The sequence below is a fragment of the Lontra canadensis genome, unplaced genomic scaffold (assembly GCF_010015895.1).
Source record: "Lontra canadensis isolate GAN:19392208 unplaced genomic scaffold, GSC_riverotter_1.0 scaffold28, whole genome shotgun sequence".
Classification (NCBI taxonomy): domain Eukaryota; kingdom Metazoa; phylum Chordata; class Mammalia; order Carnivora; family Mustelidae; genus Lontra; species Lontra canadensis.
Window position 1 is genome coordinate 6,754,861 of NW_022631022.1, and position 19,875 is coordinate 6,774,735.

The 19,875-nt window shown below is 35.0% G+C and overlaps 1 protein-coding gene across 2 annotated transcripts in view; it reads left to right on the forward strand.

The window, feature by feature from the left end:
* The window catches only part of VPS13C (vacuolar protein sorting 13 homolog C), a 195,290-nt gene that overhangs the window by 124,674 nt on the left and 50,741 nt on the right, over positions 1–19,875 (forward strand). For both annotated transcript variants that reach the window (XM_032864804.1, XM_032864805.1), the window contains 10 exons: positions 1,175–1,325; positions 3,352–3,461; positions 6,494–6,663; positions 8,368–8,615; positions 9,773–10,002; positions 11,979–12,071; positions 14,278–14,643; positions 16,681–16,767; positions 18,492–18,647; positions 18,819–19,083. In XM_032864804.1, the coding sequence (XP_032720695.1) occupies positions 1,175–1,325; positions 3,352–3,461; positions 6,494–6,663; positions 8,368–8,615; positions 9,773–10,002; positions 11,979–12,071; positions 14,278–14,643; positions 16,681–16,767; positions 18,492–18,647; positions 18,819–19,083 (1,876 nt within the window). The remainder of the gene's footprint in view (positions 1–1,174; positions 1,326–3,351; positions 3,462–6,493; positions 6,664–8,367; positions 8,616–9,772; positions 10,003–11,978; positions 12,072–14,277; positions 14,644–16,680; positions 16,768–18,491; positions 18,648–18,818; positions 19,084–19,875) is intronic.

Below are 19,875 nucleotides of genomic sequence, written 5' to 3' on the forward strand. Positions count from 1 at the left end.
AATTTGGGGAACAGTGCAAGGTTTGTTGGATCTCAGGACTCTGACCACAACCTGAATCGATATTAAGAGTTGGATGCTCAAGCAACAGAGCCACCCGGGTGGTTCATATTTCTCTTTTAAAGATTGAGAATCCATGGGGTGCCTGGGTGGCTCAGTGGGTTAAGCCTCTGCCTTCCGCTCAGTTCATGATCTCAGGGTCCTGGGATCAAAACCTGCATCAGGCTCTCTGCTCAGCATGGAGCCTGCTTCCCTCTCTCTCTCTGCCTGCCTCTCTGCCTACTTGTGATCTCTCTCTCTCTCTCTCTGTCTAAATCAATCAATTAATCAATTGAGAAATCTGAGTTAAGGAGGCTAAGAAACTTGGCTGAGCCTGTAAGTGGCAGTGTTGATACAGAGCTGCCTGATTCAAAAGCTGTTGATATTCCTCCCTCCCTCTCTTCTTTCCATCCTTTCTATCTTTCTCTCTCTCTTTTCTCTTCTTTTTTCTTGTCACATATCCTCTTTTATAAAGGTAAAAGATGAATTAGATATTCCTTTCCTGCTCTGTACTTTGGTTTTTAAAAATTAGTCATAGATGTATTAGTTACTCTTCTAAGTGACATTATTCTTGATTATTCTTAGGTATGTCTATATATATATATATATATATATATATATATATATATGGATAGATATACACACACACATACATACATACATACATACATACACACACAACACAGGGAATAAGCTGCATTGCAAGAGAGAATCTTTTTACTTCTTGCTGGGGGTTAGAAACTGAACAGCTCTCTTCTTGTACTGAGTTTGGATGGAAGTGAAGTGGAGCTGCTGCTGGGCCAGAAGAGAGAGGCAGAATGGAGATGAGGAGATAGGGAGAGTGGAGAGAAACACAGGCCCAGGAACATACAAGAAAGATAGGAACAGACAAGGCAAAAAGAGTGATGATGGATGCAGGGCCTTGGGCATGGGTTCAGACAGAAGTATGTCCACACACATGAGGAGTGTCTCATAGTATATAAGATGAAATAGCTCTCTCCTGTATTTACTGCTCCAACTTCTTTTTTGTTGTTGTTCAGATGGACATTGAATTTGAGGAACTGTAAATTAAAACATGAATATGATATTCTGTGTTTTTATTCCTTTATATTAACAACAACTTATTATTGCTTTCTAGGTTGCTCTCAGTGAAGATGACTTAACAGTTTTAATGAAAATTTTGCTGGAAAATCTTGGAGAAGCTTCTTCACAGCCAAGCCCTACACAGTCTACCCAAGAGGCTGTAAGAGTAAGAAAAGATGTTCTGGGTGGGCCTGACCACCTCAAAGGTACAAATTGATGAAGATTTTTGCTTTGATCATGGAGAAAAATTAATGTTAATGCCATATTTATGTTTAGTGGTCTTTTTAGTTGTCTAGTGTAGTGTGGTATGAACTGATTCAGTATAGTAGTGTTTACTGTGGAGAATTGGCTGGTACAGGGTCTGGGGCTGCTTGGAGCTCCCAAGGAAAGGAGGTATGCTCATTGTCTTCTGTATGGGGAGAGGCCACCTTTTGTCTGCAGGATGCATGTTTGCCCTTTACTTGTAAAACATGAATTTGTTGAATTCAAGAGCCACCGAGGTGGTAGACCTTGAGAAATAGCAAAGTAGGCAAGCAGGATAGTAAGGTCCCCCCAAAATAGAAAAGAATCTTGGTATCCTACTCAGATGGCAGGCTCATAATGAAGCTGTATAAAAACAACTTTGCTTATCTGGCTTTATCAGTGAATGATGTAGTCACATACATAAGGGAATTTTCCAGATTATTAGAATGGAATCTTTTATAAGCACTGAGCCTTCTAAATTCATTTTTAAAAGATAACTTTTATAAAGTAAAAGTATCCTTCTTGCTCAGAACAGTCATGTAAAACATACTTCTACTGTTTTTTCATCATTTAAAGTCATTGACGTGAACATCATATGTTTTATTAGACTTGTAAATATTAGGTTAAAATTTCCATGGCTGGCAAGAGGTGAAGTCCCCCTTGTCCTTCTTAATAAATGTCCCCAGACTGCTCTGCTTTTATAATGCTCAGATTATCAGCTAATATTTCAGAAAGTAATAGATAAAACTGCCAATTAATAATACCATTAATATTGCTTCTCCTATAGTTTGGCCCAGTGTGTTTTGAGTTTTTATGTGTCTGTCACAAAATAAATGACTAGAGCAGTGTGCACAAAAGGTTTTGTTTGAGGTGGATAGTAATGAGTGCGACATGAGCTCAGTGAGCTCAGCACCTTCTCCCAAGATTGGGTTTATGCCATAGTATGGATAAATGCTAGATAAGCAGGCTGTTGCTATGGTTAGACAGGAGCTATGTAAGAGGAATAAAAATAGCAGGCAGGCTTTATGTGATTAATGATCTCATTATGTTCAACAGTGGTCAATTTGTGTATCTGGTTCTGGCTATATGGTTAATGTGATCCTTGGGAGAACTTGTGAATTCAGATGAAAGCAGTGAAAATTGGAATGTGAATTACTTTCAGGAAAAAAAAAACCCGAGTGTTTTCCAACTTGGAAATGCTTCTGCCTTTATGTGGTTAAAGTTATGCAATGTTTGCTCTTCCAGCATCTTGTAAGAGCACTTCCCTATAAATGAACAAAGAATAGAATCAATCCCCAAAAGAGATGATCAAATGACTTTGTAAGAGTGGTTGAAAGCAGTATCTATTCTTAATCTTGCTGTCTAAAAAGTTTTTGCCCATTAATGAGGGAATGGACAAAATTACTTCTTGAAATCTCTTTTACCTCAGAATTCCAAAAGCTCCCTGCCCCATATTGTGTTTGAGCTCTCTTTGACTCTGCTATTGAATTATATTCTGTTCTTATCAAGGTAATGAGTTGGGTGGTATAGGTAATTAAAGATAGTGAGAATTGCACTATACTAGCAGAGGTTACTGTCTAGTTGTCTGTTCAAGGACAAAGTATTTTGTTTTTCTGCGCCCCCAACTTCATAATTTCTTGACACTGGCTTATAACCATTTAAGTTAAATGCTGTGTTAATTGTAAACTGTGATGAGCAGTCTCACTCTGGGGGGCTTTTTAAAAAATGTTGTCTTGATACTCTATAAGATCCCCTCTTTTTGTTCTTTAAAAAATATAGATGGCCTGCCCTCATCATTCTGCCCTGTACTGAACATATAGAATACATCATTGCTATTTAAATTAATTGTCTTGTAATACGGTTTAAAGAATCCTGGAAAGTATGATACATGTTTAGAATAATAACTTATTATTTAGCTTTTTAAATAAGTATAAAATACTGTACCTTCTTAAAGCTTTTTAATTTTCATACTTATGTTTGAACCGTCAGAACAAGATTTGCCAGACTCAAAGCTTTCTATGGACCAAAGTGTCACTCTCCAATTTGACTTTCACTTTGAGTCTCTTTCCATTGTCCTTTATAATAATGATATCAACCAGGTATGTACTAAATGTCTTTATTCAGAAAAAACCTTTAGCTCTTGATACTTACTTTTAGAATACTGGCAGTTTTTGATTTGACTATTTAAAAAATTAATGTCTATTACATTCTATTTGGCCTATAGAATATACATTAGTCTTGCCATATCTTCACTTTGTTATTTCTAATATTTCTAATCTTACTCAGCTAAGGAAAAAGGTTTTACTTCTTTCCAAGTAACATCAGCACTGAAACCACTTAGATCATCTCTAGTAGAGGAATTTTATATGTGAGATTTTATATGTAAGTAATTAATTACATGTGTAATTTTATTACATAGCTATATATGTATATATATAACTAAGGAGAATAATTCAAGAGTAGCTTTGGAATATTAGAGAATTCTTTCTTTCTTTCTTTTTTAAAGATTTTATTTATTTGACAGAGAAAGACACAGTGAGAGAGGGAACACAAGCAGGGAGTGGGAGAGGGAGAAGCAGGCTTCCGGCTGATCAGGGAGCCTGATGTGGGGCTCTATCCCAAGACCCCGGGATCATGACCCAAGCCGAAGACAGACGCCTAATGACTGAGCCACCCAGTCGCCCCAACATGAGAGGATTCTTTTAAAATTCATGATTATCCAAGATATATATAAGCATTAATTATGTTTCTGTTGAATTAATATTACATGTAATAGATATGTATGAAAGATACTTATTAGTGGATTGAAGAACCAAGATCTAGTGCCATAATTTTTTTTAAATTTTGTTTATTTATTTGACAGAGATCACAAGTAGGCAGAGAGGCAGGTAGAGGCGGCGGGGGGGGGAAGCAGGCTACCTGCTGAGCAGGGAGCTCAATGCGGGGCTCAATCCCAGGACCCTGAGATCATGATCTGAGCTGAAGGCAGAGGCTCAACCCACTGAGCCACCCAGGTGCCTGTCATGATTTGATGTAATTAATGTACCAGTGGTATTTTAGGAAGTTATTTTTTGTTGTGTAGACAGTATCATCAATAAATATTTTTATTAGATCAGTTGTCATAATACTCATAATAAATACATCATATGATAATAACCACAATCTGCATTGGTTATATCTATAGTTAATATTTGTTATCTTATATTTTATACCATTTTCTCAAAGTTATACAATATTCATATATTATTACTGTTGTGCCTTAAGCTAGTATCTGCCATTTATGCAATGAAGAACTTTCATTTCTAATGTTTAATGTTATGAAAAGAACAGAAAATGGCCAAATGGAAAATGAACGGTTAAATGTATTCTTTATTTCACTCAAGGTACCGTCATTCTACTGGTTTCCCAGCCTTAGAATGTTGGTATCTTTTTTTACTTCTTTCTTTGTTGATCTTCATTCATACACTGAGTACACTGAGTACAGTACACTGAGTATTGTCATTTTTTCTTTGTTCTTTCCTGTCACTTCTCACTGCTGACTTATTTGAAACTTCTTCATTCACCCTACTGCAATGGCTTCCATGTTTATTGCTCTTTTTCCTTTTATCCATACTAGACATTGACACAAGTTCATTTTCCTAAATGAGTCTCATGTAACCATTTACAACTTCCAGTTCTACTAAAAACCATTCAGTATTATGCTATCTGAATTTTACCATGTTAAAAAAAATTCAGTGGGTCCAATTTGTTTACATCTGGAACTATATATTGTGACCAAAAGTTGTGTCACAGGTCATTTCTATTAATAATTATAGACCCAAAGTTTGTGAATTATTTACATTTTAAAAACTTACATTCTAAATTTGCCAATAATAAGGTCAATAACGCCTGACCCATCGATGTACTGTCTGCATGCAGTGTGGCAGATGTAGAGTTAGAACCAGCGTGCCAGGAATGGCACATCACCGATATCCCTTCCATCAGTGCCATCATCTAGAGTGAGCAGTTATAACTGAGAGTCTTTATTTCCTGGAAGAGATTTTTGTTGGTTGGTTTTGTTGTTGTTTTTTTCTTTTTTGAGGGGGTTTGTTTTTTTAAAGTCTGGGCGTACAGACTTTACCTAGAGAATTTGGAGATTGTATGTTACAGTTAAATAAAAGTTGAGTTCCTTTTTCCTGTAAATGAAAATTTAAATCTTTGGTTCAAGATTTGAGACCTCAATTAGGCCCCTATATTTTCAGCCCTCATTCCCTACCATTCTTCTTTTTTTTAAGTTTTTATTTAAATTTTACTTAGTTAACATGTAGTGTAATATTGGTTTCAGGAGTAGAATTTAGTCATTTATCACTTACATATCCTACCATTCTTTAATTAGAATATTCAAGCCTATGTAGCTTGTACCTTGTCCCCTCAGAACATCTTTGAACTGTTCAGTCATGTTTTCTTCCCCATCTAGAATGTGTTCTACCTTCTCTCAGCCCATCTGATCTCACCCAGTCTCTGAGGCTTAATTCACTTCTCACCTTCATGAATTTTTCTCAGCCCGCAGTGATCTCTTTGACTCTCTGAGCTTTTGCTATTTGTATTCTTTACCTAATCACTTAATATTCTTTGTGTCATGTGGGAAGATTAAATATGAATAAATAAATGATTACATGTCAGCCTTTGATCAGTTCCAACTTATAGCATCTCCTTGTGATGTTTCTTATAATGTATTTCTATTTTCTATATTTGTTAGGGTGTAAGCTCACTGAGTTCACCTACTATATCTTGTTCTTCTCATAAGCCACATAGTTACTATCACAGGTTTTTTTTTTTTACAGAAGAGCTCATTAAATATTTATAAGTTAGACTGATTAATAAAAATATTTCCTGATTATTTTTATTTACATTAAACTGTGAGATAAATTTTAATATATTAATCATTATTGAATACCTGCACACACACATATATTTTTTGTATGTACCTATATACTCACAAACACACACATTATTCTGTTTTATTCTTGTTTTAACTCCCCATACTTTTAAATTTTGTTTCATCGATTTGCCTTTCGTCTGAGTTAAGAAATGTGTTTAAAAGCAAACTATTTAAAAATAATTGATTCTTTTGCTTGAAAATATGCCACAGGAATCCAAACTTTCATTTCACAATGACAATTTCCGGCTTGGTGAACTCAGACTACATCTTATGGCCTCTGTAGGGAAGATGTTTAAGGATGGCTCAATGAATGTCAGCCTTAAACTTAAGACATGCACCCTTGATGATCTCAGAGAAGGCATTGAGCGAGCAACATCAAGGTTTGTCATCTCTGAATTTGCTGTGCATTATGTAAGGTTGACATTGCACCTTGCATTGTTACCAGGCACTGATTGCTAGGCTTGGGATTATCAAAAGAGGTCTTTGGTCATACTTCAGTTTGAAGTGCATCGAGAAGTAGTGCTGATACCAGATTCAACTGCTTTGAAGTTTGAATTAAAGGGACATTTACTAATAAAATGGAGTACTGCCTTAATAGCAGTAACTAAGAGAATGTAAGAATTTTAATAATGAAGTCCACATGGGATGGTTTGTTGGTAATATATTTTTCTAAATTATCCTCAGTAGGCAGGATTTTTTTTTAATGTCTGAAAGTTTTAGATCTTTGTCTTATTTATTTTGTCTATATGTGTGTGTGTGTGTGTGTATTTTTTTTAAGATTTATTTATTTATTTATTTGAGAGAGAGCATGAGCACAAATGGGGTAGGGAGCAGAGGGAGAAGCAACTCTCCACTGAGCAGGGAGCCAGATGCAGGGCTCAATCCCAGGACTCTGAGAGCGTGACCTGAGCTGAACGCAGATGCTTAACTGACTAAGCCACCCAGACACCTCTGTTCTGTCTATATATTTTAAAACAATGTTCTAGCCTCTCCTTTGGCTCAGGTCATGATCTCAAGGTCCTGGGGTTGAGCCCCTTATCAGGCTATCTGCTCGGCAGGGAGCCTGCTTCCCCCTCTCTCTCTGCCTGTCTCTCTGCCTGACCTCTGTCTGTCAAATAAATAAATAAAATCTCTAAAAAAAAATATTTTAAAATAATATTCTGAAATTTCTTTCAAAATTTTACTACAAATTGAATCCCTAGCATTTTCACCTTACAACCCAGTTTTAAAACATTAACTTATATCAACCTTCAATAACCTATATCAATAACTTATATCAAACTTCAATAAAGTGGGAAATAATGTAACTTTAATAGTCTAATTATATTTTTATTCCTCTCTCAAATAATGAAACATAATACTCTTGTCCTTGATATTCTTTGGAGAAAAACTATGATCCTCCCTATACTGGGACTCCATTGAATACATACTGGATACTTCTGAGCCCTTTGTTTTTCCTAGAGTTGAATAAATGAGAAAAGAGTCTGTTATGCAACCAGCTTTTCTAGTTTGCAAATTTCATGTTTGGGGTGGCTGTCCACTGTTGTGTAGGCAAGAATGATAAAGGCCATCCTCTGTTTGGAAACCTGCTCTTCCTAGCATGTGTGCATTGATAAACACTGGCTTCCTAGCATTGCAGCCACTTGATAAACATTGGCTGATTTGAACTGGATTGAATATTTTTGGACTCAAATTAATTAGAATATTTGGAGAAAAATTTGTTCAGGGAGGTTTTATTTTGTAAAATAATATAAAGAGGTTATCCTTTAAATTTTGTGAACCACATTAATACATTTTGTTAATTGCCAAAATTCCTTTCAATAGTCATTCATTTATTTTTCTGACATTGCATTATAATTATAAAATATTCCGTAAAAGATTAATATCCTGAATCTTGCTGTGGAGATTAGGAGACTATGTCTTGGTTGCTTATTAGCTAATTAGACTCTGGTTAACATTGACTTGTTTTCTATTCAGATTAAAAACTCAAAAGTGAAAGAAAGATTGTTAAGATGTTTAGGCAATTTTTTCATCTTTTAAATTATTTTTGCAGGAAATAAATAATAAATGTGTATATTTTTTAGAATGATTGATAAAAAGAATGACCAAGATGACAACAGTTCTATGATTGATATAAGTTACAACCAAAGCAAAACTGGAAGTCACGTTGATGCTGTTCTTGACAAGCTATACGTATGTGCCAGTGTGGAGTTTCTGATGACAGTAGCAGATTTCTTTATCAAAGCTGTGTCTCAGAATCCAGAAAATATGGCAAAAGAAGCACAGATTCCACTACGACAGACGGCCACAGCAAAAATCAAGATGGAGAAAGGTTAGCAGAATTTATCTGTCGTAGATGACAACTTGTCATATGTTTTAACAAAGATTACAGATAAGAAGAAAGATGAATGGACAATTTAAGAAACTCAAATTGCTCTTTCCAATTTAAATATATTCTTTGGAAAAACTTTAGTAAGCATAAATTTTTAGGAGAGGTAAAGTAGAAATATATTTTGGATTAAGGGCTAGGAAACTGCTGCTCTGATTCCAGCTCTGCCATTAACATTTCTTTACTTATCCCAAAATTGAGGGAGTTAATCTGGGTCTTTGCCTGGCAGCCTGTTTTATAGAAGAGCAATCTTTTATTCAAAGAAAATATATTGAAGAGTTATCGCACAATGAAGAACAGTGGAACAGTGGAACAGAGGGTGGGGGTATTGGAGCAGCCAGCATGTTGCCTCTGGACAGCACTATAAACACCTTAAACTCAGTGGAGTGTTTGCACATGTCTGGTCTTCATGTGTACTGAAGTCACTTGCTGTTCAATAAATTGTTTATTCCAGCATTACCAAGTAGACCAGTGATTTTCTGTGTTAAATTATGATTCTCTAAGTTGAGGCATTTGTTTTTCTAATATATAACTCAGCAAGACTGGAAAATGCTTTTTATTGGCAAAGTCAGAATTTGATTTTTCCACTTAGCTTTCCTAAACAATAATAACATATGATATCTCTGTGTTCATACACATGTTTAATATACTTATACTGTAGATTGCAGGACACTGTGTATTTTATAGTAAAGTCAAAAGCCAGCTTTGATATAAAAAGAGTCTCTTATCTTCTTCCTATTTTGCCCTCCTTGTCCCTGCAACATAACCTAATACACACTTGTACATATAATGTACTCACCTTAATTCTGACAAAAACAACTTCAAAACAGGATTATTCTTGTTGGTCAAAGTGGTAATGATCTTCTTATGACTGAAATCAGATTGCATTATCCCACAAAATCAGCATTTGTTAATGATCATTTATCACTAGTATTAATCAACTATTAATATTGTTAATTCTGCCATATCTATTATAGCAAGATATTAGAAAGAGCTTAGTGACTTACACACACCATATACTCAATATATTGAGTATACAAAATATATACAAGATCTATTTTACTACAACTTTTTTGGTTCCTTTTTTTTTCCTTCTTCAGATGACTCTGTAAGACCAAACATGACTTTAAAGGCCAAGATCACAGATCCGGAAGTGGTGTTTGTTGCCAATCTGACAAAAGCTGATGCTCCTGCTCTGACAGCCTCATTCCAGTGTAACCTCTCTCTGTCAACATCCAAACTTGAACAGATGATGGAAGCTTCTGTGAGAGATCTAAAAGTCCTTGCTTGCCCTTTTCTCAGAGAAAAAAGAGGAAGAAACATTACCACAGTAAGAATTAGCTTATTCTAAGCTTCACTTGAGAATGGCAGAAATAGTGGATTTATAGAATCCTAGAACATGAGAGTTCTGTAAGACTTGAGAGATTATTTACTACAAACTTGAGGTTTTACAGATACGGATTTTGAGTTCTAAAGATGTTAAATGATTCAGCGATGGCTACTAATGACAGAACTGGGAACTACCTTTAGACTCCTTTTCTTTTCATTATGCCATCTTTTGAGCAGTATTTGAATTTTAGTACAAATCAACATTCCTTTTCAGCTCTTTCTTATGTTTAGTTTACCACAGTATATCCAGTGAATGAATGAATGAATGCATGAAGGATTATTAAAATCTTTAAGCTTAGAATGAAAATTCAATTGGAGTCATGTGACTAAAAGAGATTGTGTTTTGCTGTATTAAAAGTTAACTTCAGTTATGTGTTCACATTATTGTTGAAAAATATGATTTTAATTAACTTAATTGCCACACCAGTAATTTATAAATATTAAATTGAGGAGTTAACCTTAAAGAGGATTGTCATCTGACTCACTGCAGTGTTATTTTAAATTAAAATTTGTGGGCAAAGAGGCTTACATAAAGAAATGCAATGCTAGGCTTAGTCTGTACTTTATCATGAAGCGTTCTTTAGCATTTGGTATGTCACAGAAAGCTCATCCTAATTTTTTTTAAATGGAAGTTATGCAACACTAATTCCCTCATTCAATTCAGGTGCAAGGTCAGTTTATTTTCTTAATGATCTATGTATATAAATATAAGCTTTATAGTTTTAATACATCATTGGGTTTGAAGATTTGAAATTTGTTCTTATAAGAACCTTAAATGAATGAAATCATCATAATATGAAGAGGCAAAAAAAAATAGTAAGTAGCCAAAAAAAATAGAAAAATGTATTATAGAGGTATGTGCTAGGCAGTTAACTGATGATAAATGTAATGTTCTAATGTCATGTTTCTGGACTTTTGGTGTTGATGACACTTATCAAATTTTAAATGTGAAATTTATTGTTATATTAATTTCATTTAAAATATTTACTTTTATATCTGATTTTATATTTTCAATTATTCTATTAAAAGAGTACTTCATACAAAAAAAGCAAAAAAAAAAAAAATCTTAGACAATATTCAAGACTGACCTCTTCTTGATCATATGGAAACTGTTCGTTACCTCTTTTACCAGTCTTTTTTTAAGATGTGACCAGGACTCCTTGTTTGTTTGTTTGTTTGTTTATTTATTATTAAGATTTTATTTATTTATTTGACAGACAGAGATCACAAATAGGCAGAGAGACAGGCAGAGAGACAGGCAGAGAGGAGGAAGCAGGCTCCCTGCTGAGCAGAGAGCCCGATGCGATGCGGGGCTTGATCCCAGGACCCTGGGATCATGACCTGAGCCAAAGGCAGAGGCTTTAACCCACTGAGCCACCCAGGCGCCCCTGGGGACTCCTTGTTTAAAATAAGTTTCAGGTGATATAGTGGTCATAAAAATTACAATGAAAAAAACAGTTTAATTTCCTTATATACTTCTTTGTGAATGTAAGACTTTAACATAATCTTTACCTCATTTTTATAGATATTTTAAATGTTTTACAGAGGGCATCATTTAAAAGATGTTTTAGTGAAATGAAACATTTTAAACTTCTATTAAATGAAACATCTTAAACTTCTATTAAGTGTGCATCATTACTTGAGAATTTGACATAGAGGAATTGATCAGAACTGTTTAAGGTCTTTTTACAATGTTCACAGATTTGTCGTAGTTTAAAAGAGCCCTCAAAAGAAATTCTCAGCTAGTTTAACTTACCTTTTGCTTTTAGTAGTAGGTTACAGTTAAAGATAAAGTAAGTTAAGTAAGACATATTCTTGTGTGTATTTTATATGTGTATGTATATATATATACATACACATATATATATATAGCAGATCTATTAGTAAGAAAATATGAATTTCATTTATTTGTTCTAGGTCTTACAGCCCTGTTCTTTATTTATGGAAAAATGTATGTGGGCCTCAGGAAAACAAAATATAAGTATTACGGTTGAAGAATTTATAATTAAGGTTAGTGCCTATCATGTTTTTGGGTAAAAATTCTTATTTTTCTAACAATATCTTTTGATCTCTCTTGTAACTACAGCATTATGCTAGTCACATCACATATTCAAACAGTAAATACCACTAACGTTAAAATACATTTTTCTTTAAAGCAAATGTTTATTTCTATCTTTTTAAAAAGAGTACTTTTTAAATATCTACAAATGATCAGGATAGTTTTTATCTATTTACATGTGTATATGTTGGGGAGATTGGGTTTGGGGAACAACAGATACAGGGTAGAAAGAGAAGGGAAGGAGGGATGGTAAAATGAAGTTGCTATTATTTGTCATAAGTTACTTTTAGGCTTTTATTTGAGGCATAATTTGAATTTAATAATTATGTAATTAAATGTTTTATTTGTCTTATAAAATATTTATAATGACAGATATATGCTAGAAATAAGTTATTAGGATTTGCTTTTTTAAAATCTCTTACATTGGAAATATTGAAAAAAAACCTCTCTTCTCCAGTGGCATTTGTATTGTTTAAGTATGACCTCATGATTGGTTAGAAATGGAACTTAAAGAATACTTTCCAAAATCTATTTCTCTCTCTATTCAAAGGACACAAAATTGAGGTTCTGATAGTAGCTTTACTATAAAATAGCCAATAGTGATTAAACCAAGGCTCAAACTAATGTCATTTGAATTACCATGCTAAACACTATTTTAAAGTACCGGGTAGTTTTAGATTGTGTTTTGTTAGCAGATTTACTTTTTTAAAAACTTAAAGTAGTAAATGGGGGGTGGGGTTCTTTAATTTGCAGGCACTTAATCTAAGGCAATAGATAAGGTACTGGGTGAATTATCTTTCATTTTCTTTGTTTATTCAGCTAACATGTTTTGAGCTCTTACTGTGAATGAAAAATGTTCTGTACAAGGCATTGGGAATACATAGTCCCTACCTTCAAAACACTTAATGACCTATGTAAGAGAAAGAAGTAAATCAGTGAGTCCAGCTTTCAGAGCTAGAGGCATGCACAAGGTGCTGTTTGGAACACAGGCAAGGGGCCTTTAACTCAGACCAGGACATCAGGACAAGCTGCCTTGAAGTGGGGCTACTTGAATCAAGTTTTGAAAATCTGATGAAGGTTAGATGGAAAGGGAAGATGAGGGTTATCAAGTCAGAACTGACAATATGCACAAAAGCAGAGGTATAAAAAACCCTTTATAGGCTTAGAAGGGGTGATCCCACCTGGCTGGAGAGAAAGGTGTGGTGGAGTTATAAGATTGGGAACCCTAATTATAGGTGACATTAATAAGGCAAGGACAAAAAAGGGACTTAGTTGACAGGTTAGTTTGGGAAGAGGTACATACCAAATCCTTCTTTTGGTAATGTAATCGTATCTTTTTAGTGTATTAAACAAGTAGAGGTTGTGAGAACTGAACTAAATAGGAATCCACTTATTTAACCCAGTATTATTCACATTTTGGGAAACCCTTGCTAGCGAATTGATTAGGCATCAGATCACAAAGGCCTAAGCTAAAGAGAAGTTTGAACTTTATCCTTAAAGTTACGGGAAGCTGAAAATGTTAGGCATAGGCATGCCCAGGTTTGGGTTTTAGAAAAATAATGCTGGTGGATGTGTGGAGGGTGAGCCATGGGGATGCTGACCGGACCTAGAAGACATCAGTGGAGAACTAAGGCACAGTGATAGGAATGAGGAGGAGAGCAAAGATACTATATGAAGATAATAAGAAGTAGAATTTGCAGATATTTGGCTAAGTGTAAGGGTATCCTTGGTGATTCATAGGCTTTTTGTTTCAGTAAGACAAATGAAAACCATGTATGTATACCTAGATGGGGATCATACACTTTGGCTTAGTTAATGTAGCTGTTTGAAAAATGAAAAATTCAGTTACACTTCGACATTTTTCTGTTCACGTAACACTGTTTTATTCTGAGTGGATCAATTTAACTTCACCCGTTTTGACAGTTGATGTATAACAGTAATTACTTAATTCTAGAGTAGCCTGGGCAGAAATCATTGTTATGAGGTTTGTTAATTTGACATATGATTTTGTGTATTTCCTTTTGTTTTCCTTGGGTATGAATGTAATATATTTAATATTTACTTATTTTTAATTCATTTTTAAACTTTTGTGTTATATATTCTTCTCATCTGGGAAATAATTTATTCTTAAAATTTTTTCCCTTTCTTTTTTTAAAGATTTCACCCATAATTCTGAATACTGTGGTAACAATCATGGCTGCTATGTCGCCAAAGACAAAAGAAGATGAATCCAAAGATACATCTAAGGAAACAGAAAATCTTTGGGGTGTCAAATCTATTAGTGATTATAACTCTTGGTTTCTTGGTGTTGACATGGCAACAGAAATAACAGAAAATTTCAAAGACATTCAACATCCATCAATAGAGGAAAATTGTGCTGTTGTTGTAGAGTCGGTTCAAGTTACCTTAGAATGTGGCCTTGGACATCGAACTGTACCTTTATTACTGGCAGAGTCTAAGTTCTCAGGAAATATTAAAAATTGGACTTCCCTAATGGCTGCTACTGCTGACATGACATTAGAGGTATGACCACATCATTTAGTATTTCCAGAGTCAGTTCCTCAAAAGTACAATTGCAGAATTAATATGTGAGCTTATTTTGTTTGTGCATGGCCACAGTAAATGTATATATGAGTGTATATATGAGTATATATATGAGTTAGAATGTATCATACATTCTAACATTTAACTTGATGCATAGTATTATTTAGTTTGTCATTATTTTTTTTTACCTTTAATCATTTTTTTAAATTTATTTTCAGCATAACAGTATTCATTGTTTTTGTACCACACCCAGTGCTCCATGCAGTCTGTGCCCTAATACCCACCCCCTGGCTCCCCCAACCTCCCACCCCCCCACCTCTTCAAACCCTTCAGATTGTTTTTCAGAGTCCATATTCTCTCATTGTTCACCTCCCCTTCCAATTTCCCCCAGCTGCCTTCTCCTAACTCCCCATGTCCTCCATGCTATTTGTTATGCTCCACAAATAAGTGAAACCATATGATACTTGACTCTCTCTGCTTGACTTATTTCACTCGGCATAATCTCTTCCAGTCCCGTCCATGTTGCTACAAAAGTTGTATATTCATCCTTTCTGATGGAGGCATAATACTCCATAGTGTATATGGACCACATCTTCCTTATCCATTCGGCTGTTGAAGGGCATCTTGGTTCTTTCTACAGTTTGGCAACCATGGCCATTGCTGCTATAAACATTGGGGTACAGATGGCCCTTCTTTTCACTACATCTGTATCTTTGGGGTAAATACCCAGTAGTACAATTGCAGGGTCATAGGGAAGCTCTATTTTTAATTTCTTGAGGAATCTCCACACTGTTCTCCAAAGAGGCTGCACCAACTTGCATTCCCACCAACAGTGTAAGAGGGTTCCCCTTTCTCCACATCCCCTCCAACACATTTTGTTTCCTGTCTTGCTAATTTTGGCCATTCTAACTGGTGTAAAGTGATATCTCAATGTGGTTTTAATTTGAATCTCCCTGATGGCTAGTGATGCAATCTATACTTTTAATGCCATTCCAATCAAAATTCCACCAGTATTCTTCAAAGAGCTGGAGCAAATAATCCAAAAATTTGTGTGGAACCAGAAGAGACCCCGAATTGCTAAGGAAATGTTGAAAAACAAAAATAAAACTGGGGGCATCACGTTACCTGATTTCAAGCTTTACTGCAAAGCTGTGATCACCAAGACAGCATGGTACTGGCATAAAAACAGACACATAGACCAGTGGAACAGAGTAGAGAGCCCAGATATGGACCCTAAACTCTATGGTCAGTTAATCTTCGACAAAACAGGAAAAAATATACAGTGGAAAAAAAGACAGTCTCTTCAATAAACGCTGCTGGGAAAACTAGACAGCTATATGTAGAAGAATTAAACTCGACCATTCTCTTACACTGTACACAAAGATAAACTCAAAATGGATAAAAGACCTCAAAGTGAGACAGGAATCCATCAGAATCCTAGAGGAGAACATAGGCAGTAACCTCTTCGATATCAGCCACAGCAACTTCTTTCAAGATATGTCTCAAAAGGCAAAGGAAACAAAAGCCAAAATAAACTTTTGGGACTTCATCAAAATCAAAAGCTTCTGCACAGCAAAGGAAACAGTCAAGAAAACAAAGAGGCAACCCACGGAATGGGAGAAGATATTTGCAAATGACAGTACAGACAAAAGATTGATATCCAGGATCTATAAAGAACTCCTCAAACTCAACACACACAAAACAGATAATCATATCAAAAAATGGGCAGAAGATATGAACAGACACTTTTCCAATGAAGACATACAAATGGCTATCATACCCATGAAAAAGTTCATCATTATTTTTAAAAGATTTTCTTGTTAATTTGTTTATGGCAGTAAAGGAAGAAAGAAAAGGAAAGTACACCCTATTTATAGATATACTTTATGTGTATATAGATGTGTTGTTAAAATGATGATTGACATGTAATATTAGTTACATAATATTTTTTCCTACTGGTTATAGAATTATGTGATTAAGTTGAAAGACTGTTGTTGTAATTCTGTTCCTTTCCAGGTTCACTATTACAATGAGACCCATGCTGTTTGGGAGCCATTGATTGAGAGAGTGGAAGGGAAGAGACAATGGAATTTGAGGCTTGATGTAAGGAAACCTTAAAATATCTTTATGTTGAATGGCACTAAGGGAAATCACTTATATTTTTTAGTTCAGTGATTCTCAAGATGTTGTCTAGGATTCTGGAGGCCCTTTCAGAGGGTTCTGGGGATCAGAACTATTTTCATAATATTCAGGCATTACATATCATTTTTATTCTCAATCTCTCATGAGTATACAATGGAATTTTCCAGAGACAGTATGATATTGCAACAGAATGAATACTGAAGCAAAAATGAAAATCCACCTGTCTTTCCTTAAGGCAGGCACTAGAGAGATTTGTAAATGCCCCTCTTTTTACTGTCCAAGATAATTTTAATAGTTACCTTTCATTAAAAATATTATTCAACATAAAATTATTATTTTTAAATGAATATTTAAAGTTTCCTCAGTTTCAGTTTCTAGTAGAGTTCATGTGATAGATATAATTGATATAAATGAAGCTCTTTGAGATCCTCCTTGGTTTTAAGATACCAAAAATTTGGGCGCCTGGGTGGCTCAGTGGGTTAAGCCGCTGCCTTCGGCTCAGGTCATGATCTCAGGGTCCTGGGATCGAGTCCCGCATCGGGCTCTCTGCTCGGCAGGGAGCCTGCTTCCCTCTCTCTCTCTGCCTGCCTCTCTGTCTACTTGTGATCTCTCTCTGTCAAATAAATAAATAAAATCTTTAAAAAAAAATCTTAAAAAAAAAAAATAAAAATAAAAAATAAAAAAAAAAAAAGATACCAAAAATTTTGAGAAAACTTGAATTCTAGTTCATGATTTTTTTGTGTGTTATCTCTTTATGGTATTTCTTTTTTTTTTTTTTTTAAGATTTTATTTGTTTATTTGACAGACAAAGATCACAAGTAGGCAGAGAGGCAGGCAGAGAGAGAGAGGAGAAAGCAGGCTCCCTGCTGAGCAGAGAGCCCGATGTGGGGCTCGATCCCAGGACTCTGGGATCATGACCTGAGCCGAAGGCAGAGGCTTTAACCCACTGAGCCACCCAGGCGCCCTCTTTATGGTATTTCTTGAGAGCACTTCAGAATCCTAGATACCAAAGCACATTTTTCTAGACTAAAAAGATCATGAGTTGTATACCTTTAACAGATTATCACAACACAACTCTGGGGTAGCCTGACTGAAGTGTGAGGCCCTGAAATCAGCTCATCAAATTCTTATTTTAAAGATGAGAAGTCACCTAACCTGTGTCCCAGTTTCCTCTCAGTGAAGTAGTAGTATTTCTGACCTGCCTGTCTCTGACACAGACAGGCTAACAAATAATTTTTTATAAAGTTTTTCAGCTCTGTTAGTACAAAAGCTATGATGGAATTTGATGGCTGGTTAAAAGCTTATCATATTATTTATATGTGCTAATAGTAAAAAGTAGAAGGAATTCCATATTACCTCCAAAAAGGATCAGTTTAGACTTCAGGGTCCTCTTAGAATCCTCATCAGCACTTGCTCTGAGGAATGCACAAGAGACAAATATCATAGCTGACTTTGAGTGTGTTTGTGACACAGTTTTAAACATTACCCCATGCCCTGACTATACACCGAAAGACTGCTGATCTGTGCTAAATCTAAGTGAAGAACTGATTATTTTTGAAAATGAAACCTTTGAGGAGTTTTAATACAAAGTGACCAGTTTAGGAGAATTTAACTCTTTGAGAGTTTTTAAATTTTATTATGAATTAACTAGTAACTTAAATGTGTTATGTTATTTATCATCATAGGTAAAGAAGAATCCAGTCCAGGATAGAAGTTTAATGCCAGGAGATGATTTTATTTTTCTTCCTGAGCCACAAACAGCAGTTCATATTTCTTCAGGAGATACGATGAATATAACAATATCCAAAAGTTGCCTAAATGTTTTCAACAATTTAGCCAAAGTATGTTTGGTTTGTGCTTGTAATATTTCATATGGGATTTTAAATTGAAACATGTATTGATTATTAATGTTTGTCCTCAAAATTAATTTCTTAAAAATGTATAGGGTTATTTAATTTTGGAAAAAAATAGCATTTTGCAAAATTTTATTGTAATGTTATGTTCCTTTTCAGGGTTTTTCAGAGGGCACTGCTTCTACTTTTGACTACTCTTTAAAAGATAGAGCTCCTTTTACAGTGAAAAATGCTGTAGGTGTTCCCATTAAGGTGCAGCCCAATCATAATCTTAGAGTAATAGGCTCCCTTGAGAAAAGTGGTGTTTATGATGTTGATGCTGGTCAGAATTTGGAGTTGGAATATGCTAGCATGGAACCGTCACGTCAAGGAAAATTATCTATATTGAGCCGTCAAGAAAGCTCCTTCTTCACTCTAACCTTTGGTATGCTGTATTTATTTTATTTTAAGGGTATATTTGGAATTGTAGGTGTGGGACTCATTTTTTATAAAATATGAAGAAATTGCTGCAGAAACTATGAGAAACAACATTTCTAAAGGATTGAACCAAATAGTTGATAAACTCTTATCTCCTTTTCTTCCTCTAAACTTGAGAAAATTAAATTTGATTAAGAATTACCTTAGAGGCTCACCTGGGGGGCTCCGTCTCTTAAGTGTCTGCCTTTGGGTCAGGTCATAATCCGGGGTTCTGGGATGGAGCCCCATGTCAGGCTCCCTGCTCACCGGGGAGTCTGCTTCTCCTTCTCCCCCTCTGCCCCACCCCGTTTGTAGTAGCACTTGCTCTCTCTCTTACATTGTCTCTCTGTCTCTCTCATGCAATCTCAAATAAATAACAATCTTTTAAAAGTTTTAAAAAATTAAAATAATTATCTTAGATCATGATCTCCGTCCGGGTTGTGGGATTGAGCCCGCATCCAGTTTGGCACTCAGCTCAGAGTCTTCTTGAGATCCTTTCTCTCCTTCTGCTTCTCCCTGCACTAACACACATCCAACTTGCTTTTGTAATAGTCTTCATTTTAAATGTCTGATTAAACACATGCGTGTGTACATACTCTCTTAAAATAAATAAATCTTTTTAAAAAAAGATTTACTTTAGAAAATCAGATTATTTCTGTGCCCTTAATACAATATGTAGTGTGCTTCAAAAAAAAAAATGTGTGTTCAATGAGAAGAGAAAAATTAACTGTATTCAGAAGTCCTAAAATATTGACAGTAA